Here is a 27,991-nt window from a genome sequence, read left to right on the forward strand (position 1 = left end):
TCATATTGGAAGACCACCAGTATACTTTTTAATGGCTACCCGATGTTGGCCCCAAAAGTGGTCATTATGGGTAGTTTTCCTGTCATATGTGCGCTGAGGCTTCCCTCCCAGCCAAATTCGTAATCATCAAACACAAGCATTGAAATAAAGTTGGCTGCATTAACCAAGAATTGCCTGCAGCTTCAAGCCTCTCAGCTTATACAGTCAAGTACTAGAGGTAATGGAATGTTTCGGATCATTGAAATTATGGCACACAAGGCCAGATCAATATTCAGTGTACCCAGAGTTAATTATGGGTCAATTGCAAAAAGCCCTTTTAATATTAAATATAATGATATTTCCATACGGAACTTTTTCAGACCAATAGCTCAGAAAATAACAAAGAATAATGATCTCGGCTTTCAGGAAGTGCGAGCGTGTCTCATTCACTCCTTTGTCATCCCGAGCACCAAACAATATTTGCAGTTCAGCTCACTTTTTGAATGGAATGCTTTGCATTTTTAATGCGGAATCATTTTAGAGCGTGAGAAGCGCGGGGAGGCTTGGTAATGTTTTCAATGCCGTATAATTAAGATAATTGCGCAGTGTTTTCTGTAATCCCCATTGCTTAATGCTGCTGAGAAATACTTTGATGAATGCGCAGAATAACAAAAAGTACTCTATTTGTAGAGAGTTCCTCCCTACATTCTTTCACAGAAAAGAACAGGTTTATTAGGAACACATTTAGTACTCTTGCCTTGCATATAACAGATGAGCCATTGTGTGTGTGCGTCTGTATGTGTGTATAGAAAATCTGCAGTAAGATTCACTTGAAAAGGTGAGATTTGCAGGGCTATGGGCAAAGAGCAGGGGAGTGGGACTAATCGGAGAGCTCTTTCAAAGAGCCAACACTGACACGATGGGCCAAATGGCCTCCTTTGGTGCTGTATCATTGTGATTTCATTCATAACCCATACAAAAGTAGACATAACTTCACATAAAGTATTTCTATTGCAATTTAGAGGCTCAAGGAGCAGAGGAAAGTAGTTTAAGTAAAATATTCAGCTCGTTCAAGTGTGACATTCGACTCTTAAATATTCTCAAAATATCATTGCCGACACAGACTTCGCTGTGGCCCTAACACCCCCCACCCCCGCCTCCCCCATAGCCGGTAATCAGTGAACCAGATGAAAACTTGAGCTTTTCCGCAGTAAATGTTAAGCCTTGTTGGAATAGGTGTAACTGGGGTTTTACTAGTGTATTGACAGCAGAGTATCAAATTTCTCCATTAAGATAAAAATTACAATTTTTAAGAAACTTAAAAAAATTTATATTTTTTGAAAGTTTGTTCACGATAGTCCAGGTTCTACCTTATCCCCATGTGAGAGCCCAGATCTTTGTTTTGCTCTGTAACATTAATCCGGATGCAAAAGTTCGGATAAAAGCAACTTCTTCACTTCCTGTTTCCCTGTCTGCAATGTGATTGGCTGCTTAGACAGCTTGTTGACGTCCCAGCAGCATCGCACTAGGGAATTCCCATTACACTGCGCTGAAATCGATTGAACATCGATAAAGGCAAACTTCTCGGCGCGGAGATCGCAAGATTCCTGCGGGCAGCTTTCTTCGGGGCCAGCGGCGAATGTCTTTGCTTCACCGCTGACCACAGATTCTGGGCCAATATCGCTAGCCTCTCACTCACCTCAGAACGAGACTTCCATTTCCTTTTTTCTCTCACCCCAGCATTTTGTCCCCAGTGCTGATCGATCAACTTGAAGAGCAATTAAACTATTATCACACTTAGTGTTTATGTAATAGTAGTTAGATATTGTAGGACACAGCTTCAACTTAGCAGCAGAACAGTACTTTACGTATTACATGGTTTAAACTCCTATCCTTACAAAACAGCACGTCATCTGCCTTACAGAAAACAACACTATGGGAGGCCTTAGCAGTTTACAAATCGGAACAATGACCTGGATTTGTCTATTTGAAGCAGTGACCTTAAAGAAACCGGCCAGGTTATCCATTAAATATAACAACAGGTTAACTGTGAGCACGGGAAATCTAGCAAATAAAAACTGCAGGATAAGACATTTAACTGGCTGCAAACAAAAAAAAAATACTCTTCACTTTCTTGGTGAAGTGACCTCTTTAATTGGTTGTGAATTGGAAAGACTCTGCCGACTGACAAAACCTCCTTTCTTCTCTTCCTAGCTGTTGTGGAGGCCTGTCTGCTCTACATGTTGAAGCGCCGGGCTGCTGGCTTTCTCCGGAGTGACAAAGTAGCCGCGCTTTTTACAAAGGTTGGGAAAGTCTACCCAGTAGCCGGAGACCTGTGCAAGAAAGTTCAAGAACTACAGCAACAGGTGGACAACAAGTAAGTGGGGGTTTGAGGTTACCCGTGAACTCCGAGCCAGGCCGGTCTCAATTTGGATTTCAGAGAGACCTGCAGCAAGGGAATTCTGCCAAAGTCCAGTTCGGCTTCACTAACTGAAGTATCTAAACATTACGGTAGTACGATAACACTTTACAGCCTTCCGGACTCAATATCGAGTTCAACAATTTCAGATCATAACCTCGGCCCCTATCATTTTTATATATTTTTTATCCACACTTTTGGTTTGTGCCTTTTCCTTTTCCTTTCTCTCTCCCACATGGCAGCTGTCTCTCACTCTGCCAGCGCATTTCACACTTCATCTAGAGCCATCCTTTGTCTCTTTACCTGTCCTATTACCATCTCGTCTCGCCTTGAATATCTCTTAATGTCTCTTCACCTCTCAGACCTTCCCTTTTGTTCTTTCATCCCCTCCCCCATTTCCCAGCCCCCCAAACTGGCCTTTTAATCTGTTTCATTTCCTGCTTTTTTCTCAGTTCTGAAGAAGGGTTTCGACCTGAAACGTTAACTCTGTTTCTCTCTCCACGGATATTGCCTGGCCTGCTGAGTTTTTCCAGCGTTTTCTGTTGTTATCTAAACATCACTATATCGGGAGAGGGAGAGGGAGAGAAGCAAAGAGTATGTGACAGTGATTTACATTGCTGCTGAGGTGGGATACAGACCAGCAGTGGGTATTACAGGTTATCCTAATGAGAGGTCAGTGTTGTAAGGAACAGTGCCAGTTGGAATGGTCATTGGAACAGGGTCACTCTGACTATAGCCTTGTTTCTCTCCATCTTACTGTAGTATTCCTGCACAGTCAATGTGCACAAGAATGATTTTCCCTCTCTTGATTTCATTTGTTACCTAATTATCACTTAATTTACTGACTTAACTTTTTAGCCACTCAGACTGGACACACCAGTTCTGCAATTAACAAGTAAATTAAAAGCGGGTAAAGCATTAAAGATATATATGATCGATTGTAAAATTTGAATCTTTTTTCTCAGCCATGTTTAATATCAGCCAGCATGTTTTATAGTTCACTCATGGTATCATACAGTTGGATGAAAATATGTGTTTTTAATTTCTCCTCATCAAAGCACTGACTGATGCTAGGGAGTGGCACCCTTTAATACCATTCCATGCTACATGTGTGAGCCTAGACAGTGACTATAGTCTGTCCATCACCCCCCCATGGGGAGCATCACTGTCGGACTTGGCCCTGTCCTCGCCCAAAGTCCACACAAGCACTGTCCAGCAGGATGCACCGGCTAGCAATCAGGAATGGAACACCTAGGAACAGGTGGCGGCCATTCAGCCCCTCGAGCCTGTTCCGCCATTCAATGAGATCATGGCTGATCTGTAACAACTCCATCTGCCTGCCTTGGCCCATACCCTTTTATACCCTTGTTTAGCAAAAATCTATCGATCTAAAATTGTTAATTGAGCTAGCATCGATTGCTTTTTGCGGGAGGGAGTTCCACACTTCCACCACCCTTTGTGTGAAGAAGTGTTTCCTAACTTCTCTCCTGAATGGCCTGGCTCTGATTTTAAGGTGGTGTCCCCTTGTCCTAGACACCCCCGCACCAGTGGAAAAAGTTTCTATCTACCCTATCAATTCCTTACAAAATCCTCTTAACCTCAGTCAAATCACCTTAACTTTCTGTATTCCAGGATCACAAACCTAGCTTATGGAATCTCTTCTCATAATCTGACCCTTGGAGCCCTGGTAACAATCTGGTGAATCTGCGCTGCACTCCTTCCAAGGCCAATATGTCCTTTCCAAGGTGTGGTGCCCAGAACTGTACACAGTCCTCCAGGTGTGACCTAACCAGGGCTTTGTACAGCGGCAGCAAACCTCCTTCACCTTTATAGTCTAGCCCTCTCATTATAAAGGCTAATAAAGCACGGTGGCATAGTGGTTAGCACTGTTGCCTCACAGCGCCAGGGACCCGGGTTCGAATCCGGCCTCGGGTGACTGTCTGTGTGGAATTTGCACATTCTCCCTGTGTTTGCGTGGGTTTTCTCCGGGCGCTCCGGTTTCCTCCCACAGTCCAAAGATGTGCAGGTTAGGTTGATTGGCTATGATAAATTGACCCTTAGTGTTAGGGGGGATTAAATACGCGGGGATAGGGTGGGATATGTGTTGGTGTAGGGGTTACGGGGAATGGGTGGGATATGTGTTGGTGCAGGCTCGATGGGCCGAAAATGGCCTCTATCTGCACTGTGGGGTTTCTGTGATTCCATTCGTTTTTCGATTATTTTTTGTACCTCGGGCTCCTTTCTTCACCAACCCTAGCCCACAGACCTTAAGGTAGTGTGCCCACTGCCAACCCAGCTGAGAACGGCCAACATAGCATAAACTGGGGGAATTGAGCCTTGGACCTTTCTGGTGTGTGTGTGACTCACTTCCATCACAAGGGTTTGAATTTACCAATCATGTCTGAATAGAAATATTGTGGCTAATGATGGAAAACTGAAAGTTTTGAAATGTGGTCTTTACACAGAAAGCACGCACGTTGTATGAAATTAACTTCAAGTAAATAAGATGAGGTTTTAACTGATCTGCAGACTCAAGTCACATAAAAATGATCATGGCCCAGAAATTCGGGTCGGGGGCTTCCCGCGGGTGCAAGCCCCCTGACCTGCACTTACCTTGCGCGCCGGCCGTTGAGCTGTGGGCCCCCGTGGAATTCCGATCCTGGGCCTCCTCCAACTGCCGGCACGCAGTGCTTGCGTATCCTAGGGGCGCAGTTAGTTCGATGCGTTCCCTGGGATCACGTGGGCCATGGGGAGCCAATCGGTGCAGGGAATGCTTCATTCATAAGTTTGACAGGAAGGGCTGTCAAACTTATAAGTACTATAAGCCCCAAAACATCACTAAATCTTCAGATAAAAAAATTTTTAAATCACATTTTTTAAATAAACTATAAATTACATGAAATAACTATTTTAAACAATAATTTAAATTTTTGAAAAATATAATTTTATTTTCTAACGGGGCTAAAAATAAACTTACCTTTCTTTAAAGTATTTAAAAATAATAAACCTGTGGAAAAAAATGTTTTAATTTTAATTAATTCACCACTTACCTTGTAAAAATCAGGCCTTGCGACTGCTTTTTAAATGTCTAACTCCTGGAGACTTACCTTCCCGGGAAAACCTGCAAAAAAAACGTAAGTTCGATGCGCACGCGCAGCCTCTCCTGCGCACGTGTTCGACCTCTGAACCCCTTCTTTCAGGGGAACGGAAGTGCCGATTTCCCGCGCATGCACAGTGCATGCAAAAAAATGGCACTTCCATTGGGATTACGGGTGAGTACCCCGTGCGTACTCACCCGTGGGGACCCGAATTTCTGGGCCCATATGTTCAACAGGTGTAGTAGCATTTATACAATTGGTTTTTAATGAGGATACTGATTTGATTCCTTTAAAATTTTAAACTCTTTTATGTATTGGCAGGAAAAACCAGTCGAATGGACAGGAATCTCTGAAGAGGCAGGGATCAATATCCAAGTGCTCAACCCTTACACCTCAAGCTATCAAGCACATCTGGGTGCGCACAGCCTTGTTTGAGAAGGTCCTGGATAAAATCGTACAGTACATTGTTGATAACTCCAGGTAGGATTTCCAATGTGTAGACGGCAGCACAAACATCCAGTGTATTAACTCAGCAGCCCTGGCTAACCACCACTGACTACAGTGGAGCAGGGACAGGAACACTTGCCCCTCAAACAATGTTAACTTAGGAACAGGAGGAGGCCATTCAACTCCTCGATCCTGTTGCACCATTCAATTAGAGCCTGCCTGATCTGTACCTCAACCCCATTTACCCCCCCCCCCTTGACCCAATTGAAACCAACTGAAGTAATGGCAGACCTCAACACAAGTAGAATCTGATATTTAATTAGATACACAGTGGAACCTCGATTAACTGCACGAACGTTCATGAGAGTTGGGCATCGATTTTGCATCAACCAGCCAAAGTTCAATTAAGTATTTGAAGTGATTTTTGCAGACGCGATATTCTTGTTCCAGCAGATTAAATTGTTATCTGGATCCCAGTGCCTGGTAGAATTGACTGTCCATGCAACTCTTGTACTTAACTTCAGACCAAAAGGCCAGCAGGGCTCAGGGTGTTGGATCCAGGAGACAGGTAGAGTTGGGATGCCAGCATTTTATTTGAAGGCCATGTTATTTTTATAATGGAACAACTGGATCTTATTTTCACAGGCTGAAAACATAGGGCAGGATTTTCATTGGGCCATGGAGGCGGGACTGGAGGCATGTGGGGGGTTTATAATCTCAAAATCGGGGGGCATGAACCCATCCCGCCTCCAACCCGCCTCCATGCCAGTTTCAAAGGAGACGGATACCCGACCTGTGCTGGGACCCGCCTCCCTGAGGCGGGAAGGGGATTAGTGCCAATTAACTGCCTGTTAACAGGTAGTTAACAGGCAGTTTTTAGCCTAATCACTATTTTTATTGCTGAAGTGTGGGATTCCCGACAGCTCCAAACCACGCCAAGTTAGCAAGGTGGACCGTCGGGCTGAAGGGCTTGGAGGGTTTGAGATGTCCGGTGTTCAGGTGAGTGATGGGTGCATGAGTTCAGAGGTAAGTGTGTTTGGTGTGTGTAAAGTGTTTAAAGAAGTTTTACTTACATTTACTTACCTTTACAGCCTTCCTTCCTTCAGGTCTCGGGAGTCCCTCATCTCACCGGCACAGAAAGCAGAATGGCCGCAAGCTGTCAAAAGTTGCAGCATTCAGCTTTCTGTTCTGGAGAGATCTCTAAATCCTGAGAGGAAGGAATTAACTTGGAGTACAGATTGTCACAGCTGTCAAATGCTGATATTTCATCTGTCAAAAGCTTTTGACAGATGAAATGTCAATCTGTGACGTCACCTGTTGCCGGGTGGCCCTTAATCGGCCTGCTGAGCCCGCTGGGCAGGCTCAACAAGGTCAATCAAGTGAAAATCGCGTGGGTTGGCCACAACTCGATGGAGGCGGGACTACAACCCCGAAAGTTGTAGTCCCGCCTCCTACCCGCCTCCTCAATCAAAATCCAGCCCATAGTCTCTATAGACCAGTCAGAAGCTGGAATCCCCAAATAGCCAGGGAAACCCTGCCTTATGGTCTGTAGTTAGGGTTCCACTCTAATCAATTTTGAACCACAACCACCACCAAATAATTGGGGGGAGAAATTCCCCTGCTTTGCGCCTCCCACGGAGGGGGGTGGGAGGAGGCACTAATGGGGTGTGGTGCTGACCGCACCTCCCGCCAAATTCCACAGGAGGTTAGCGGTGGCGCTACTGGGTTGCGCCCCGATCTCATGCGCCTGGAGATCATGACGTCATCTCCGGGCGTAGCGCCCCGGCACAAAAATTCCCCCTTCGCCACCCTGCAGCAGCGCTGGGCGATGGCAGGGGACGCGAGCAGGGCAGCCGGCCACTAGCGGGGCGGAAGTTAAAGGTGAGGTGGCCGGCCGCCCTGAAAAGAAAAGTCGGATTTTAAAAAAAAAACTTTTATTTGCGCCTCCGGACGTGGGGGTCCATGCCACGATCGGTCTGCCCGGCACTCTGTCCCTATTCTCCCCTGCAGCGAGGTACCACTCGCCTATCCCCAGTTCATTAGGGGACCCAGATGAGCTGCCGCCAGTCAATTGCCAATGCTGCTGTTGCCAGCCTCTAGGAGATGTGTCAAAACAAGTTTGGTTCAATTGACCTAGGATTTTCTTGGACACTCCCTCTTCTCAAAGCCTTCTGTAGGCGGCATAGCTGAGATTGAATTCAAAGCCACAAACTCGCCTCCTGCAGCCCCGTGATGCAGTGAGCCTTTACACCAACATGCTGCACCAACAACCAGCTTTAAATTCAAAGATTCAGATTCCAAGGAGGGCAGCCATTAATTTCCATCTATGCTATCTAGTGTCAGCTGTGGCTCAGTTGGTAGCGCATTTGCCTCTGAGTCAGAAGATCGTGGGTTCAAATCCCACTCCAGAGACTTGAGCACGAAAATCTAGGTTGACACTCCAGTGCAGTGCTGATGGAGTGCGGCACTGTCGGAGGTGCTGTCATTCGGATGAGATGGTTAAACCGAGGCCCCGTCTGCTCTCTCAGGTGGATGTAAAAAATCCCAATGCACTATTTCGAAGAAGAGCAGGGGAGTTATCCCCAGTGTTCTGGCCAATATTTATCCCTCAACCAACATAACAAAAACAGATTATCTGGTCATTATCACATTGCTGTTTGTGGGAGCTTGCTGTGCGCAAATTGGCTGCCACATTTCCCACATTACAACAGTGACTACACTTCAAAAAGTACTTCATTGGCTGTAAAGTGCTTTGAGACGTTCTGAAAGGCGCTATATAAATGTAAGCCTTTCTAATATTCTGCACCTGATTTATTTATGTGTGTGATTTCAAACATTTTGATCTAGATATTCAGTTGCGCTGTGCAGGCATAAAACGGGCTCCTCCGGGTCCTTATGGCAGTTCGCACGCGCACGACCCGCGTCAGAAATGCACCGCATGCCATATCGGTTACGCCACCCGTCGCCCAGGGTGCCTGCCTGATACTGGAGATGGCCCATTGCTTATGCAAATTGACGCCCCAACGTCTGTCACAGGCCCCTTTTGTAAAATTCGTTTAAGACTGACCGCACAGTAGCCAAGCCAGCGGGTCCTTAAAGGGACCCCGGGAGGCTGCCAGGCAAACGGTAAGTTTAAAGATTTTTACTTGCTTGAATGTGGAGCCAGGAGGAACAGGAAGCGCGCCCCTGAGCCGTGGACCAGCCATCGCCATCACCAGGCGCTCGCTGCGTGCGCTGCACCGGAATTGCGCCCTGATCCAATTTCTAAGCCTTTACCTCTTCAATGCGGCGCTGCCTGTATTTCTCGGATATAAAAACTGTGATATCATTTCATCCCTTCTAGTAAATATTACGAAAAACAAGCTCTAATGTCCGATCCAGTCTGCGGGCCGATACTGGCTTCTCTGCTTGGTAAGACTTCTGAATTAATATTCTTTTAATGATTACTAAATGCATAAAGTGGGAGAGAGACTTTTTTTTTGTTAATAAGGAATTTGTGTACAATTTAGAAATTCCTGCACGCTGCTTCCTCGACCACCCAGTGGGTAAGTGCGTCGCCCTGTATGGGACCGAGCCACGCAGGATTGAACGAGCTGTGCCAATTTAGATGATCTCGGGGAGGGGGGCGGGGGGGGGGGAGCAGTGGTTCAGGTGCTGCAGTTGACCTCAGTTATTTGGGAACCTGCGCTTGAATGTGCCCGTATGTGGATATCAGGTGCTGATGTGTCAGCCGTGGCTCAGTGGGCTGCACTCTCGCCTCTGAGTCAGACGGTTGTGGGTTCAAGTCCCACTCCAGGGACTTGAGCACATAAAGCTAGGCTGACACTCCAGTGCAGTGCTGAGGGAGTGCTGCACTGTTGGAGGTGCCGTCTTTTGGATGAGACGTTAAACCGAGGCCTTGTCTGCTCTCTTGGGTGGATGTCAAAAATCCCACGGCGCTATTTCAAAGAAGAGCAGGGGAGTTATTCCTGGGCCGTTATTTATCCCTCAATCAACATCACTAAAACAGATTATCTGGTCATTATCACATTACTGTTTGTGGGAGCTTGCTGTGCGCAAATTGGCTGCCGCATTTCCTTACATTACAACAGTAACTACACTTCAAAAAGCACCTCATTGGCTGTAAAGCGCTTTGGGACGTCCGGTGGTCGTGAAAGGTGCTGTGGAAATGCGAGTCTTTCTTTTTGATGGCCGCAAAGCCTGCTGCCTCACGCAAATATTAGCCAAGGTACCGTAGGTGTTTTAGAAATAATGTAAGACGAGAGACAGCAAGTTGTAAAATCAGCTAACTCTATAATAACTTGGCATCAGACCGGGACATTCTCCGTGTGTGTGACTCAGTGTACTTACTGAATAATCTCACTGAGCCATTGAGAAAGCATAAACTGTTTCAAATCGACTTTTTTGTGGTAATTGCTGGTGCGTCCCAAAGGGAACAGATTAAAGGAATAGCGCTTTCTACTTTCTGTAATCACTTACCGCCACAGGTGTGGAGTTAATAGATGGGATTACACCACTGATAGTGAGTTACAGCAGTTACTCTGTGTGTACGAAAAAGCTGCAGCTCGTGAACCCTGTTGGTGAGAGTGAGTTGTGAGTAGTGTTTTCACGAGTGAACCAGTGTACAGGACAGACGTCCTGCCGCTGGATCCTGTGTAGTTGGTGGGTGGACCGCATCTGGCCTTGGAATGTGGTGCACAGCTAGTGACCATTGAGTGCTGAGTGTGGGGCACAGCTAGTGACCATTGAGTGCTGAGTGTGGGGCACAGCTAGTGACCATTGAGAGCTGAGTGTGGGGCACAGCTAGTGACCATTGAGTGCTGAGTGTGGGGCACAGCTAGTGACCATTGAGTGCTGAGTGTGGGGCACAGGTTTGTGACCATTGAGTGCTGAGTGTGGGGCACAGCTAGTGACCATTGAGTGCTGAGTGTGGGGCACAGGTTTGTGACCATTGAGTGCTGAGTGTGGTGCACAGCTAGTGACCATTGAGTGTGGTGCACAAGTAGTGATTATTGAGTGCTGAGTGTGGGGCACAGCTAGTGACCATTGAGAGCTGAGTGTGGTGCACAGCTAGTGACCATTGAGTGCTGAGTGTGGTGCACAGGTTTGTGACCATTGAGTGCTGAGTGTGGTGCACAGGTAGTGACCATTGAGTGTGGTGCACAGCTAGTGACCATTGAGTGCTGAGTGTGGTGCACAGGTTTGTGACCATTGAGTGCTGAGTGTGGTGCACAGCTAGTGACCATTGAGTGTGGTGCACAGGTAGTGATCATTGAGTGTGGTGCACAGGTAGTGATCATTGAGTGTGGTGCACAGCTAGTGACCATTGAGAGCTGAGTGTGGGGCACAGCTAGTGACCATTGAGAGCTGAGTGTGGTGCACAGCTAGTGACCATTGAGAGCTGAGTGTGGGGCACAGGTAGTGACCATTGAGTGCTGTCTCAAATTAGTGAATCATTGTTATTTTTAATGTATTTATATTCTTTTATCTCCCACTTGGAGTTGTTTCCACTTTTTTTGTAGTTCACTTGCTATTTCTCAACCAAGGCAAATGACCAATCCCCAGCCCCTCCCAATGCCATTCTTATGCCAGTTACTGGGAGAGGACCAAAACTGTGTTGACCTCCGATCTGATTGGTATCCCCACTTCTGAAGAGAAGTGCTGGGGCATTGAATGGTACCCATGTGGGCTAACCTCTGTGCACAAAGCCAGATCAGTTTTTCTCTTTTAAAAACTGGGCCAACCTGGCGAAGAATGTCCCAATATCCCAACACATTTGCTGCTTGTATCGTGGGAGAGTATGTGAAGAGAATCAGTAACTTGTGCATTGAGTGGGACCCAGTCCCAACTTGGAGCAGGTCTGGGGAACACGGGAATGAACGCCATTTCATTGGGACCGCCTTCTTGCAACTGGCATAAGCAAATGTATCTCGCACGCTGCCAAAAATTTTTTTTAAATTATTGTAATTTATGTTTGTATTCTGATTTCAGGTTGACCTTGTTCTGCTTTAGTCCAAAAAGAGAATTAATTTTATTGTATGCTTCCTGTTACAGTTGGTCCCTGTGCATTAGAGTACACAAAACTTAAAACTGCTGACCATTACTGGACTGATCCATCGGCAGATGAACTGGTGCAGAGACACCGCATTCATGGAGCACACGGACACCAGGATTCCCCATCCAAACGGCCCGCACTTGGTGTAAGAGTCGATCTGAAATCTGTTTAACACACATTTACATTAATGGAATAAAAACAGAAAATGCTGGAGATACTCAGCAGGTCAGGCAGCATCTGCTGTCTGACCTGCTGAGTATCTCCGGCATTTTCTGTTTTTATTTCAGATTTCCAGCATCTGCAGTATTTTCTTTTAGTATTTATATTAATGGAACTGGGTCCGATCTAATAAATAAAGCATTATAGATCTGGAGAGGAAAATTACTTTGCTAATTGTTCAAGTTGCAACAGAGGGTTTTTTTTTTGTTGCTTCATTAGTATTGCCGCTTGCTGATTACACGGTGACAGTCGAGCAGACTGATTCCGCACGGATGAGAAGGATAAGTTGTGAGGGACAACCTGGTATGCCGCAGCCTTGATGGGAGCAGAATCATAGGGGGCCTTTTATAGACATATTCAAGATACTTCATGGGATAGAGAAAGCAAACCCAGAGCTATACTTTTGGATATACCGGGGCGGCAGGACAGGAGGGTGCAGGTTCAAGGTTGTGGAAGGAAAGTTTAGGACAGGTGCCGTAAAGTATCCCTTTACACAAAAGCGTGCGATCAACAGGCGGGATGGGTTTACATAGAAACATAGAAGATAGGAGCAGGAGTAGGCCATTCGGCCCTTCGAGCCTGCTCCGCCATTCAATGAGATCATGGCTGATCATCCAAATTCAGTACCCTGTCCCTGCCTTCTCCCCATATCCCTTGATCCCTTTTGCCTTAAGAAATATATCCAACCCTTTCTTGAATATATTTAATGAACTGGCCTCCGCCGCCCTCTGTGGCAGAGAATTCCACAGGTTCGCCACTCTCTGGGTGAAGAAATTCCTCCTCATTTCAGTCCTAAATGGCTTACCCCTTATCCTTAAACTATGACCCCTGGTTCTGGACTCCCCGGCCATCAGAAACATCCTTCCTGCATCTAGTCTGTCCAGGCCTGACAGAATTTTGTAGGTTTCGATGAGATCCCCTCTCAATCTTCTAAACTCCAGTGAGTACAAGCCCAATCGACCCAATCTCTCCTCATACGTCATTCCTGCCATCCCAGGTATCAGCCTGGTGAATCTTCGCTGCACTCCCTCCATGGCAAGAACGTCCTTCCTCAGGTAGGGTGTTCAAAACCAGGATACAGGACTCATTGAAGACGCAGCTAGATAATGCGAAGGGGAGGTGGTAGGGTTGGTGTTCTGGGTGAATGAGATCAAATACGCCAAACGGCCTTCATACAAATTTATCTCGTGTGATTGCTTAACATCTCTGCATTCTGTTAGCTTATTAAGTGATAAATGGGTGTTCTCTTTTAGTTGGGTGATTAAAAAAAATTGACTGTAACTAATAAAACTTTAAAGGAACCTTAACAGATTAAATTAAAATGTCATTGGCCAGGGTGACGATGCACTCCAGTCCCCGCGGCGCCCACCGGTCGCGGAAGGCCTCGAGCGTGCCGGCGGACACCATGTGCTCCATCTCCAGGGCCACCTGGGCGCAAACATGGCCGCGGAAGAGAGGCAGGCAGTCGGGCCGAACGACCCCCCTCCACGCGCCCGCTGCCTGGACCAGTTAATGGCCTTTTGTGGGCCAGGCCCAGGAGCAGTCCCACGAGGAGGTCCTCTGATCTGATAAATGGGTGTAGATTTAACGATGCGGCTCCCGGCGGATCAGTCAGTAGCTGGACCATGGAAATGAGACATTCCCAGGTTCAACCTCCGGTCTCTGTTGTTAGCTGATCTTGGCCAGTGTAGCAGGAGGGGGCCACTACACTTGCCTGTATGAGGGACGGGAAAAGTTGCTTTGATTACTGCTGTAATTGGGCGTGTGTGGAGGTAAGGTAAGGATTGGGCTGGGCTGAGGTTGGCCCCACAGTCAAGTAGCCTGTGCTGACACTCGCGAATGACTAATCCCCACATGGATGGAGTGCCAGATGTCGGGCTGATGAACGAGCAAGAGCAGTAACATAGCGTTCGGTTGTTTATGAAGTCGGTGAATTTTGTTTTTTTTTTCACAGATAAGAAAGCGTCACTCGAGTGGAAGCATGTCAGAAGATAAATTTGCAGCTTCGGCGAGGGAATATGTGGAGTCCTTGCATCAGAATTCCAGAACACATCTGCTGTATGGAAAAAATAATGTACTTGTGCAGCCAGTAAGTAGTGCATAGCAAGAAACACCTGACCTCTGATGATAGGGTTACCAAAATCATCAGCGAGCCTTCAGTAGCGCCCAGCGGAACGAACAGCTCGATAGTGCTGTACACTCGCTCCCAGCTTTGCTTAATATTGTAACCCTTTAGTGACAGCAGGAGCATCCTTTAAGAAAAAAAAATATTTGAAACAAAATTGACAGAAAAACTGAACAAAAATTCCAATGAGAGCTCCCTCCCAAGTGAGCTTACATCAACAACAGCAACTTGTATTTATATAGCGCCTTTAACGTAGTAAAACGTCCCAAGGTGCTTCACAGGAGTGTAAAACAGAATTTGACACCCTGCCACATCAGGAGAAATTAGGGCGGGTGACCAAAAGCTTGCTCAAAGAGGCAGGTTTTAAGGAGCGTCTTAAAGGAGGAAAGAGAGGTAGCGAGGTTTGCAGGGGAGGGAATTCCAGAGCTGAGGGCCTCGGCAGCTGAAGGCACGGCCACCGATGGTTGAGCGATTATAATCAGGGATGCTCAAGAGGGCAGAATTAGAGGAGCACAGATATCTCGGGGGGGTTGTGGGGCTGGAGGAGATTACAGAGATAGGGAGAGGTGAGGCCATGGAGAGATTTGAAAACAGGGATGAGAATTTTTTTTTAAACTATAGGGATCTCACCAATATTTCCCTTTTCTCCTCCTTTTAAGCTTTTCACCAGCACAAATCTATATTCTGTTTAGTCTACTTTACAGGGAGTGCTTTAGGGGATTTAATTTCCTCTGGTAGTGTACTGGTTAATGCATTTGCATGAAATTCATGATTTGAAATAAATGGGTCATTGAATGCATTAAAACAATAGCCCGTAATTTCCGTTCGGAGGCTTCCTGCGTGCGGATGCCCCCATCGGAAAAAAATCTACGAACTTACCTGAGGGCTCACGAGGTGCGACTATTTCCGCTCCTGGGCCCCTTCGCAGTCGAAATGCGCAGGGCCCACGTATCCCAGGGGCGCAGGCGTTTCGCAAGCGTCCCTGGGATCACGTGGGCCAGGCCAGCCAATAGGAGAAGGGAATCTCCCTTCATACTTTTGACAGATAGACCTGTCAAATATATGAATGGAGATCACCCCAAAAACACACTAAAACATTAAATACATTTTTAAAAAACCATCACGTTTTTAAAATGAGTTGAAATTACATTAAATTAACTATTTTAAACAAAAATTTAATTTTTTGAAAAAAATAATTAAAAGTTTTTTACGGGGCTAAAAATAAACTTAACTTTTTTAAAAGTATTTTAAAATTATAAATGAGTGATAAACATTTTTTTTAACTTTTTTCAATTCTTATGCTGGTAAAGGCAGACCTTACGCTGCCTGCTTTTACCAGACGTAAGATTTCTAAGGGTTTTCAGCGGGCGGAGGGTCTCCATAAAGCGGAACTCTCCGCCCGCAGAGGCCCTTCTCCAGATCGGAAATGCCGGTTTTCAGCGCATGCGCTTCGCATGCCTGAAACCGGCATTTCCGATGTCCCTACGGGTGTGTACACAGCTCGTACTCACCCGTAGGCATCGGAAAATACGGGCCAATATTTGCTCTTGGGATGTGGGCAACCAGTGGCAAGGCAGCATTTATTGCCCACACCCTGTTTCCCATAGGCCATGAAGAGTCAACTGAATAGTGTGAAACTGGAGTCGTACTTGGGTCAGACCAGGTAGGAGTGGCAGGGAAGAACATTAGTGACACAATAGCAAAATACTGCGGATGCTGGAAATCTGAAATAACAGCAGAAAATGCTGGAAATACTCAGCAGGCCAGGCAGCATCTGTGGAGAGAGAAACAGAGTCAATGTTTCAGGTCTGGGACCCTTCATCAGAACTGGAAAAAGCTGGAGATGTAACAGATATTAAACAGGTGCAGAGTCGGGGGCGGGGAGGGGGGGGGTTAGAAGGAATTGAAAGAACATACTGTACATTTGTAAGAGGCAGGAAAGATAAAATGTTGCAAATGGGAATGGCAAAAATCTCGAAGAACATTAGTGAACTGGTTGGGTTTTTTATGACAATCTGGTAGCGTTCATGGTCATTGTTTCTGGCGCTGGCAATGTTCCTCTAAGCGGTCTAAGCGTATAAGATACTGAGGGGGCTCGACAGGGTAGATGCAGAGAGGAGGTTTCCCCTCGTGGGGAAATCTAGAACTCGGGGGCATAATTTCAGAATAAGGAGGCACTCTTTTAAATCGAAAAAAAAACCTGCAAAAGGACATAGACAGGCTGGGTGAGTGGGCAAAAATTTGGCAGATGGAATATAATGTTGGAAAGTGTGACGTTATGCACTTTGGCAGAAAAAATCAAAGAGCAAGTTATTATCTAAATGGAGAGAAACTGCAAAGTGCTACAGTACAAAGGGATCTGGGGGTCCTGGTGCATGAAACACAGGAGGTTAGTATGCAGGTACAGCAGGTGATCAGGAAGGCCAATGGAATCTTGGCTTTTATTGCAAGGGGGATGGAGTATAAAAGCAGGGAAGTCTTGCTGCAGTTATACAGGGTACTGGTGAGGCCACACCTGGAATACTGCGTACAGTTTTGGTTTCCACATTTAAGAAAAGATATACTTGCCCTCGAGGCAGTTCAGAGAAGGTTCACTCGGTTGATTCTGGAGATGAGGGGGTTGACTTATGAGGAAAGGTTGAGTAGGTTGGGCCTCTACTCATTGGAATTCAGAAGAATGAGAGGCGATCTTATCGAAACATATAAGACTGTGAGGGGGCTTGATCGGGTGGATGCGGTGAGGATGTTTCCACTGATGGGTGAGACTAGAACTAGGGGGCATAATCTTAGAATAAGGGGCTGCCCTTTCAAAACTGAGATGAAGAGAAACTTCTTCACTCAGAGGGTAATAAATCTATGGAATTTGCTACCCCAGAGAGCTGTGGAAGCTGCAACATTAAATAAATTTAAAACGGAGATAGACAGTTTCCTAGCAGATAAGGGAATTAGGGGTTACAGGGAGTGGGCAGGGAAGTGGACGTGAGTCTAGGTTCGGATCAGCCATGATCCTATTGAATGGCGGAGCAGGCCCGAGGGGCCGTGTGGCCTACTCCTGCTCCTACTTCTTATGTTCTTATGAAATGAGGAGGAATTTCTTCTCTGAGGGTCATGAATCTTTGGAATTCTCTTCCCTAGAGAGCTGTGGAGGCTGGGTCATTAAATACATTGAAGGTGGAGATAGACAGATTTTTTGCAAGATAAGGGAGTGAAGGGTTATGGGGAGTCGGCAGGGAAGTGGCTTTGAGCTCAAGATCAGCCATGATCTTATTGAATGGCGGAGCAGGCTCGAGGGGCCAAGTGGCCTATTCCTGCTCCTAGTTCTTATGTGCATGCAGTAATCTGCCTGGCACCGCGCTAGCAATGTGCCCTGAGAGCTGCGCGGCATTCCAGTGACCCCGCGCAGCTGGCCTGCCAGCTTTTCAATGCTTTCGAATTGTTGAACTCAATGTTGAGTCCAGAAGGCTGTAAAGCGCCTAACTGAAAGATGAGGTGCTGTTCCTCGAGCTTACGTTGAGCTTCGTTGGAACAATGCAAGAGGCTGAGGACGGAGAGGTCAGAGTGGGGGGGGGGGGGGCGGGGGCTGGTGGAGCGGTGAATTAAAATGTCAGGCGAGCTTTTCGATTTTTTTAAATTTCCATTTGAAACACGGCGCATGCACAGAAACTTAAAGGAAACGCACATTGAAATAAACAGGCTGCGCACATCTAAGACAATTTAGAGGGAACATTGCTAGCCTACAAACTTACCAGATTTCACTGAATTCAGTCTCACAATTTACCATGGTGGGATTTGAACTTCCAATTTCCCTGGATTGCTACTCCAATGCCATAACCACTAGGTTACTTACTGTACCCTCACAAAAGAGCAGGCAATGCATGAACCAGTACCCATCGCGCCTGGGGTACCCTCCTGTGGTGATTAGATCGCATGTTGGCAGAGGGAATCCGCTGATTCCGAACCCCTCCCAGTGAAATGAATGGGGTTACGTTACAAGCTCAAAGCTTTGGACCCCATGTCATTACAGCATCCGCTTGCACAGACTTCCCCTGGCAATCAGCGTTCCAGAGATCCGCCATCAGTCTCCCAAAGTTGTGCCAGCAGTGACCCCCATCAAGAAGCAGTGAAATGATCTCGTCAGTAAGTTGATGAATCCGAATTTTAATAGAACTAAAAAAAAATCTAACTTTTTATTGTATAGATCGATTGAGTAAATGTGTCTTGAGATCTGACAGTCCAATCTATTTTAAATTGCTTTGGCATACAGCCAGACCATTTAAAGAAAAATCAAATCCCAGTTAAGCTTTGGCACAATCGATACAGTGGATCACCAGTGAATCAGAGAGAATGAAACAAGTGATTTGATGTTAACAGCACTCACTCATTGAATACTAATTAACTTGTCAGACCAGCATGAGCCACCTTGCTGAATTCTCATGCGATAATGGACTTTCTCCCCCCGCTTCCCCAAATTTTTCTCCTCTCCTCACCTGAAGGTATTGACTCCTGGCTGGGATGCCAGCCAGCCCACCTCTGTTATCTCGCCCAAGTAGCCATGTTGCAGCCTATATAATTACAGCTATAAATAGTGGTATTTGACGGTGGGCGGGGGAGTTGATCTTCATACGCACGCACTCACACACGTTCCAGCTGGGTAATGAGCTAGAATGCTATCTGATTTCCCCCTCTCCTCCCACCGCCCCCCCTCCCCCCAAGTACTCACTAACCTGAGACCCTGTGCTCAGCTTCTGAAGTTTATATCGCCATCATTGCCATGTCAGCTGTGGCTCAGTGGGCAGCACCCTCGCCTCTGAGTCAGAAGGTTGTGGGTTCAAGTCCCACTCCAGAGACCTGAGCACAGAAATCTAGGCTGACACTCCCAGTGCAGTACTGAGGGAGCGCTGCACTGTCGGAGGTGCCGTCTTTCGGATGAGACGTTAAACCGAGGCCCCATCTGCCCTCTCAAGTGGACGTAAAAGATCCCACGGCACTATTTTGAAGAAGAGCAGGGGAGTTCTCCCCGGTGTCCTGGCCAATATTTATCTCACAATCCACATCACTAAAAAAAACAGATGATCTGGTCATTTATCACATTGCTGTTTGTGGGAGCTTGCTGTGCGCAAATTGGCTGCCGCGTTTCCTACATTACAACAGTGACTACACTTCAAAAAGTACTTCATTGGCTGTAAAGCGCTTTGGGACGTCCTGAGGTCATGAAAGGCGCTATAAAAATGCAAGTCTTTTTTTCTTTTTATCATCCCAAAATATGGCTAAAAAAATGAGAAAATATGGTGTAGTTGGGAAATTCTGACAATTTTCTTTAAGCTGTTGGTGGTTTTATTTCAACTTAATGTTGTCTATCTGAAAGTGTTATCACAAATGCTGAAGAATCACCGATGTTTTAAATCTCCTGAGACAGGATGGATAATTAATTCTATTGACATATACTGAGATGCAATGGAAATATTCAGTTGGGTTCGAGAATTAAGTTGTCACAACCTAATCTAAAGGTATGAGCAGAGACTGTATCTACCTAATTTGGCAGCATTGTTAGAATTATTAAAAAAAACATGTTTACCTCCTTGCTGTTTTTGTGCTCATCAGAAAGGGGATTGTCGGTGCTGGAAAGGAGGATTGTTTTTTCCACTTTAACCCCTTTTTTTGGGCATCCAGCTATTTCCAGGGCAGATGTGCTGCAGCCACTCGACCACAGCTTTGCTGCCATGGTGTTGCTCCACCTGGTGGCCAAGCTGAGAACTAACACTAGAAAGAAAGACTTGCATTTCTATAACGCCTTTCACGACCACCGAACGTCCCAAGGTGCTTTACAGCCAATGAGGTGTTTTTTGAAGTGTAGTCACTGTTGTAATGTAGGGATCGCGGCAGCCAATTTGCGCACAGCAAGATCCCACAAACAACAATGTGATGATGACCAGATAAAAAATTTTTTTAGTGATGTTGATTGAGGGATAAACTGCAGGGACACAACAGACAAAACAAACCCCGTGACGGATTGACGCCCCTTGCCGATTCTAATCAGTGGGTGCTGCGGGGCAGGGTGCAGGATGTGCCTGCGCCCACACTGCGTTCCGGGCGAGACCCTCCGCTGCCACTTTCCGCCGGGTGCTTCCCCAGCTCCGCACCTCTCGCCCCGAGATCCCCTCGCTCCAGCTCCAGCTCCAGCTCCCACTCCTTCAAGGTGAATGGCCGCTTTCTCCAGCTATTTAAACTCGGCCAACAACAAAACAAAATCAATGCCCTTGGGCTGGGGCGGGGTTTGCATCTGTTTAACTCCCTTATAGGGAGGGAATTCCCAAAGGATTAAGAACATCCCACACGCAGCACAGTGCCAGAGGGCGACTCAAAGTCCTCTGCAAAGAAAGGCTTGCAATTAATTCTACAGCGCCTTTCGCCACCTCAGGACATCCCAAAGCGCTTTACAGCCAATGAAGTACTTTTTGAAGTGTAGTCACTGTTGTAATGTAGGAAACGCGGCAGCCAATTTCGGCACAGCAAGCTCCCACAAACAGCAATGTGATAATGACCAGATAATCTGTTTTTGTGATGTTGATTGAGGGATAAATATTGGCCAGGACACCAGGGAGAACTCCCCTGCACTTCTTCGAAATAGTGCCATGGGATCTTTTACATCCAAAGGGCGGGGTCTCGATTTAATGTCTCCGCTGAAAGACGGCACCTCCGACAGTGCAGCGTTCCCTTAGTACTGCACTGGGAGTGTCAACCTCGATTTTGTGCTCGAGTCTCTGGAGTGGGACTTGAACCCACAACCTTCTGACTCAGATGCGAGAGAGTGCTGGCCACTGAGCCACAGCTGACAAAAACAGGAAATGCTGGAAAATGCCAGGCAGCATCTGAGGAAAAGGAAAACTGGCTCATATAATGGGAGGGTAGAATTCCCGATCAGCAAAGTTCACACATGAACACCCTGATGCGTTTGCACCACATTCTATGTTTCCACAGTCACTAACCCGCTGGGACTCCCTACCTAACAGCAGTGTGGGAGCACCTTCACCAGACAGACTGCAGCGGTTAAAGAAGAAGGGCAGGCCAACACTTTCTCAAGGGAAGCTAGGGATGGGCAATAAAGACCGCCCTTGCCAGCGACACCCATATCCTGGGAATGATTTATCTTTTTAAAAAAAAAACAACTTGTGACATGAATCAGTCATTCATGAAAGAAAGACTTATGAAATAATACTGAGCGGCCTGCAGGTGGCGCTGTCCAGGGAGAGTATAAATACTCGGGCACGGGCCCAGCTTGTGCAGGACATTCTTAACAGGAACTAGTGAAGGACACAACTAGACCTCCATGTTGTAAAACAGCTTGTTTAGCGCTTAGACCAAGTGCCGAGTAGTTTTCTTACGTCAACTTGCATTTATATAGTGCCCTTAATGTGGTAAAACATCCCAATGTGCTTCATAACGCGAGAGGCAAGAATTGGAGAAATGCAGAGCTCTCGGAGTCTTGTAGGGCTGGAGGAGGTTGGCGATCGGGAGGGGCGAGGCCGTGGAGGGATTTGAGAAAAAAACCAGGATGAGAATGTTAAAGTTGAGGCGTTGCCTCATAATAAAGCTTCCGTACGTGAATGTTACTGACTCGGACGTTCTACTCTCAAGCAATGTTCCTTCTCTCTTTTTTTCTGGTCCACGCGGCCTCTTTAACAGACTGCGTGGCCCCTTGAAAATTCTGCGCATGCGCGGTTTTCCCCCTTTAAAAGCCAGTGCAGCCGGTGGTGCGGGACCTCGAGGGCTGCGAGGCCGTGTGGCCCACGCAGCTTAAAGGGGAACATTGCCCTCAAGTCTCCGACACAAACCTATGCCAGACCCCAACAGGCCGGCAACCAAACATCTTTTTTTTTTTTAAAAACAGCTATTGTGTCAATGTTTCTATTTTTTTCTTTGACAGAAGGAGGATGTGGAGACTGTTCCAGGATACCTGTCACTTCACCAGTCTGCGGAACACTTGACCCTGAAGTGGACCCCAAACCAACTCATGAACGGAACTCTGGGAGACTCTGAGCTTGAAAAGAGGTAGCGCGCTTCTAATTTCCGAAACATTCCTTAGAGGGGATCTGGGCTTCACTTGTACGCGGGCGTTTATTCCCAGTGTCTCCAGTTTTTATTCCAGCCTCCGCAGTATTTTGCTTTCATTCTAAGTTTATTCCGTGTTTGGTCAATTTTCACGTCGACAGCCATTGTCGATGTAGCTGGCACTGCAACCAGCAGCCATCAGTGCAACCCGTTGTTGGGAATTTTCTATGCGGTTATCCTGCAAAACCCAATGACGCGCCTATGCTCGGGCGCCAGCGGCTGATCAGGAGAATCCCTGAGGAAATTCCTGGCGCATATCTTTGCTGCGTGGTCACTTAGTTAAGATGTTGTCATTCTTGTTGAGGAGAAATCTTCAGTTGATTACAAAGAAATTCTGAAGCAAACATTCTTTATAATTGCTTTCAAAATTGCAAAGGAAATTCTGTATTGACAAAGACAATTTTAAAATATTGTTTCTCGGCTTATTTTCAGTGTCTATTGGGATTACGCCTTAACTGTGCCGTTAAGTCAGATAGTCTGCATCCATTGCCACCAACAACGTAAGTGGTTTTTCACTTTATACTTTCACATATTCTTTTCCTGATTGCTGGTGTTCCAATAGTCAGGACATAAGCATTCCGTGGCTGCTAGTGACCTCTTCATTGCTTAGGCAGGTGAGCAGTAAGTGTGACATAAAATGAACCGAACAAAAATACAACTTTTGTGAGCATGTGGTTAAATAGGTGTAAGAAAACAGACGTCAACCCAAAACCCAAGGGAATTTTATTTGTGGAAAAACCTTAGAGACAGGGAAACTGTTATGTTACACCTTCGTTATATATAAGTTGCACGTTATGTGCACTTGAGTAAGGCAGATTACCAGCTTATAAATACTGGCTATTCATGTAACTTCTTCCTAAGATGTAGTGATCTGTAGTGGTTAAACCAAGGGGCAATTGCTCAGTGACATCAGTGTAGGGGGTAACATATTGACATGGATAGAAGATTGGCTAGCTAACAGGAAACGGAGAGTAGGCATAAATGGGTCATTTTCTGGTTGGCAAGATGTAACGAGTGGTGTGCCACAGGGATCAGTGCTGGCGCCTCAGCTTTTTACAATTTATATAAATGACTTGGATGAAGGGACCGAAGGTATAGTTGCTAAATTTGCTGATGACACAAAGATAGGTAGGAAAGTAAATTGTGAAGAGGACATAAGGAGGCTACAAAGGGATATAGATAGGTTAAGTGAGTGGGCAAAGATCTGGCAAATGGAGTATAATGTGGGAAAATGTGAAATTGTCCATTTTTGGCAGGAAGAATAAAAATAGAAGCATACTATCTAAATGGTGAGAGATTGCAGAGCTCTGAGATGCAGAGGGATCTGGGTGTCCTAGTGCATGAATCGCAAAAGGTTACTATGCAGGTACAGCAAGTAATTAGGAAGCTAATAGAATGTTATCGTTTATTGCGAGGGGAATTGAATACAAAAGTCGGGAGGTGATGCTTCAGTTATACAGGGCATTGGTGAGACCACATCTGGAGTACTGTGTACAGTATTGGTCTCCTTATTTAAGGAAGGATGTAAATGCGTTGGAAGCAGTTCAGAGAAGGTTCACCAGACTAATACCTGGAATGGGCGGGTTGTCTTATGAGGAAAGGTTGGACAGGTTAGGCTTGTATCCGCTGGAGTTTAGAAGATTAAGAGGTGACTTGATTGAAACATATAAGATCCTGAGGGGTCTGGACAGGGTGGATGTGGAGAGGATGTTTCCTCTTGTGGGAGAATCTAGAACTAGGGGTCACTGTTTAAAAATAAGGGGTCGCCCATTTAAGACAGATGAGGAGAAATTTCTTCTCACAGAGGGTCATGAATCTTTGGAACTCTCTTCCTCAGCGGGCGGTGGAAGCAGAGTCTTTGAATATTTTTAAGGCAGAGGTAGATAGATTCTTGATAAGCAAGGGGGGGTGAAAGGTTATCGGGGGTAGGTGGGACTGTGGAGTAATCAGATCAGCCATGATCTCATTGAATGACGGAGCAGGCTCAAACGGCCGAGTGTCCTACTCCTGCTCCTAATTCGTATGTTTGTATGTATGTTCGTATATTACTACAGATGGGTGATATTGCTGCTATGGTTTTTTTTCAGCTGACAGTGGAGGAACCTTAGTGTTGGTGAGTCAGGATGGAATCCAAAGGCCTCCGCTCCACTTTCCCCAGGGTGGCCACCTATTGGCCTTCCTCTCCTGCCTTGAAAACGGGCTGTTACCACGCGGGCAGCTCGATCCACCACTATGGTCACAGCGAGGAAAGGTAGGCCAATATCTCGAGGCACTTTCGAACTGTGGCGGTTTTAAAAGAGGGAGCCTCGCCATCAGTGTTAACATGCAAACAGTCGGAAAGAATTAGAATCAACTTTAACATCCTTTCAGCAATGTTCTGTCAATTGATGAATACATTAAAAAGAGTGCTGACAACATCGCTATAGGGAGTTGGCTCTGAGGAACCTCTGGATCCAACTCTGAGAGGGAGCTGGATTAACATTGGCAACGGACAGTCATTCATTATGGGTTCTTCAGCCATTGTGATTTCAGCTGTGTTTGTGCTCATTTGTTGTATGGCTCGGAAACTGCGCTGATTATGTGACCAGCTCGCATAAGTTAAATACAGAGGGTCCTAAAACTCCGTGCGTCTTGGCGTAAGTGCCATAATATGCCAGTCCTCGACCCCCACCACTGACTCCAGCCCCACCAAAGCTCTTGGGGTCGTGAGGGTGTCCCACAATTGCCATCTGGGATGCCCCCCCTCCCCCTCCCTCCCTGCCAAAGTAGTCAAAATGTTTGACGGAAGATACCTGGGTCAAAGGTGCCATAAGAACATAAGAAATAGGAGCAGGAGTCGGCCATTCGGCCCCTCGAGCCTGCTCCGTCATTCACTATCTGATCTGATCTTGGCCTCAACTCCATTTTCCTGCCCGTTCCCCGTAACCCTTGACACCCCTGTTTTTCAAAAATCTGTCTATCTCTGCTTTGAATATATTCAATGACTCCGCCTCCACAGCTCTCTGAGGTAAAGCATTCCAAAGATTCATGACCCTCTGAGAGAAGAAATTCCTCCTCATCTCCATTTTAAATGGGTGACCCCTTATTCTGAAACTCTGCCCCCTAGTTCTAGATTCCCCCATGAGGGGAAACATCCTCTCTGCATCTACCCTGTCGAGCCCCCTCAGAATCTTATATGTTTCAATAAGATGCCCTCTCATTCTTCTAAACTCCAATGAGTATAGGCCCAACCTGCTCAACCTTTCCTCATAAGACAACCCCTTCATCTCTGGAATCAGCCTCGTGAACCTGCCAGGTTCTCCCTCCCCCCACTCCCCCGAAGAAAACGGAAGCTATCCCCCCTCCCCCCTTCAACTGAAAAGTCCGATGCAAATCGATCCGGATCCAGACCCCAAATTGGCTCTCCCACAACAGCCAGCTGATTGACCAGTACACCTCCACCCAGCACTGACCATACGCCAAGTCCCATAGATGGTCCAGGGAATGGAAGCTCCAAGCTTCAGAGTCCATGCCCCCAGCCCCACACCGCTCTTGCATCAATGGCCTTGTAAGGGGCAGGTGGGGACCCTGCCCGCACAAGGCCTTCCCGGAACCGTCGGTGCTCAGCTCAGACCTGGCATACCCGGGCTCCAGCTAAAGTTATGGCAGGGGTCCACCTGAACAGCCTGAGATTTTTTTAGAGCCAATGACCTTTTTATTTTAAAAAAAATCACCAGGGGAAAAAGCAGGAGAAAATTAAAGTTCATCATTGTTCTCTGAAATTGATCTGTTTGGTGGTGGTGAGAATCCGCCTTTTAATGGAATTTTCCCAATATGCAAAGGTTGCACCCCACGTGTGTCAATTTCCAAACATTTGCAAAGATGTAGGTTGTGTTATTTTACAATCTTATACGATCAGAACCAGGGTTCGTTTTCAGTCTCAACTAGAAACCTTAGCTTTATCTAAAATCGTATGTTGCTTTACTCCCTTGCCTAATGTAGGACATTTACCAAATACATCATCGAGAGCTCTAGAATTCGAGTTGCATACCTGTTTGTACTGTGGCTGGGAAATCGGGCTGGCTGCATTATGGTCATGCGATCCTTTCTAACCTATTTTTCCTGCATGCGGTCCACCCAGGCAATTATTTACACCCATGCGCAAAGGAGAGAAATCTGCCCCAGGCTGCTAGTGATATATACCTCGTGACATGAATCAGTCAATCATGAAAGACAGACTTATGAAATAATACTGAGCGGCCTACAGGTAGCGCTGTCCAGGGAGAGTATAAATACTCGGGCACGGGCCCAGCTTGCGCCGGACATTCTTAACAGGAAGTAGTGAAGGACACAACTAGAACTCCATGTTGTAAAACAGTTGATTAAAGTTTTGTTTAACGCTTAGACCAAGTGCCTAGTAGTTTTCTTACGATTTGGACAGGTTGGGTGATTGGGCAGAAACATGGCAAATGCACTATAATGTGGATAAATGTGAGGTTATCCACTTTGGTGGCAAAAACAGGACGGCAGATTATTATTTGAATGGCAATAGATTGGGAGAAGGGAAAGTGCAAAGAGACCTGGGTGTCCTTGTGCACCAGTCGCTGAAGGTAAGCATGCAGGTGCAGCAGGCGGTTAAGAAGGCAAATGGTATGTTGGCCTTCGTAGCAAGAGGGTTCGAGTACAGGAACAAGGATGTCTTGCTGCAGTTGTACAGGGCCTTGGTGAGACCACATCTTGAGTATTGTGTGCAGTTTTGGTCACCTTACCTGAGGAAGGACGTTCTTGCCATGGAGGGAGTGCAGCGAAGATTCACCAGGCTGATACCTGGGATGGCAGGAATGACGTATGATCAGAGATTGTGTAGATTGGGCTTATACTCACTGGAGTTTAGAAGATTGAGAGGGGATCTCATCGAAACCTATAAAATTCTGTCAGGTCTGGACAGACTAGATGCAGGAAGGATGTTTCTGATGGCCGGGGAGTCCAGAACCAGGGGTCATAGTCTAAGGATAAGGGGCAAGCCATTTAGGACTGAAATGAGGAGGAATTTCTTCACCCAGAGAGTGGTGAACCTGTGGAATTCTCTGCCACAGAGGGCGGTAGAGGCCAGTTCATTAAGTATATTCAAGAAAGAGTTGGATATATTTCTTGAGGCTAAAGGGATCAAGGGATATGGGGAGAAGGCAGGGACAGGGTACTGAATTTGGATGATCAGCCATGATCTCATTGAATGACGGAGCAGGCTCGCGGGGCCGAATGGCCTACTCCTGCTCCTATCTTCTATGTTTCTATGTCACCTGGTATCCATCCCATGGCTCCTCATCCATGGCGATATGTAGCTAAACTTCAGAGCAGTAATACAGCTTTAGAGGAATCTGTGTAGGCTTTCCGAGTGAAAGAAGATTAAATGGCTGCTTAAACTCAAAAGAATATGTAGAAGATAGGAACGTTGATGCTGATGCCTAGTAAGACTCACTTCACAAGATTGAAGGACACGAAACTGCACCTTTAAATATTTTGCTCCAAGCGATGCCTTAGCCTTTCTTGGATGTTGCGAC

The 27,991-nt window shown here is 46.4% G+C and overlaps 1 protein-coding gene across 3 annotated transcripts in view; it reads left to right on the top strand.

Moving 5' to 3' along the window:
* sgsm2 (small G protein signaling modulator 2) overlaps positions 1–27,991 on the top strand; it is a 290,127-nt gene that overhangs the window by 195,140 nt on the left and 66,996 nt on the right. For 2 of the 3 annotated variants that reach the window (XM_085964840.1, XM_085964841.1), the window contains exons 3-10: positions 2,194–2,356; positions 5,818–5,976; positions 9,287–9,354; positions 11,998–12,143; positions 14,172–14,306; positions 22,267–22,391; positions 22,884–22,951; positions 24,539–24,702. In XM_085964840.1, coding sequence (XP_085820966.1) covers positions 2,194–2,356; positions 5,818–5,976; positions 9,287–9,354; positions 11,998–12,143; positions 14,172–14,306; positions 22,267–22,391; positions 22,884–22,951; positions 24,539–24,702 — 1,028 coding nt within the window. Of the gene's footprint in view, positions 1–2,193; positions 2,357–5,645; positions 5,733–5,817; positions 5,977–9,286; positions 9,355–11,997; positions 12,144–14,171; positions 14,307–22,266; positions 22,392–22,883; positions 22,952–24,538; positions 24,703–27,991 lie in introns of those variants that run through there. The other variant, XM_085964842.1, reaches the window with a different exon arrangement.

Source organism: Somniosus microcephalus, chromosome 22 (genome assembly GCF_052327205.1).
Source record: "Somniosus microcephalus isolate GS21.2 chromosome 22, FLI_Smic_1.0, whole genome shotgun sequence".
NCBI lineage: Eukaryota > Metazoa > Chordata > Chondrichthyes > Squaliformes > Somniosidae > Somniosus > Somniosus microcephalus.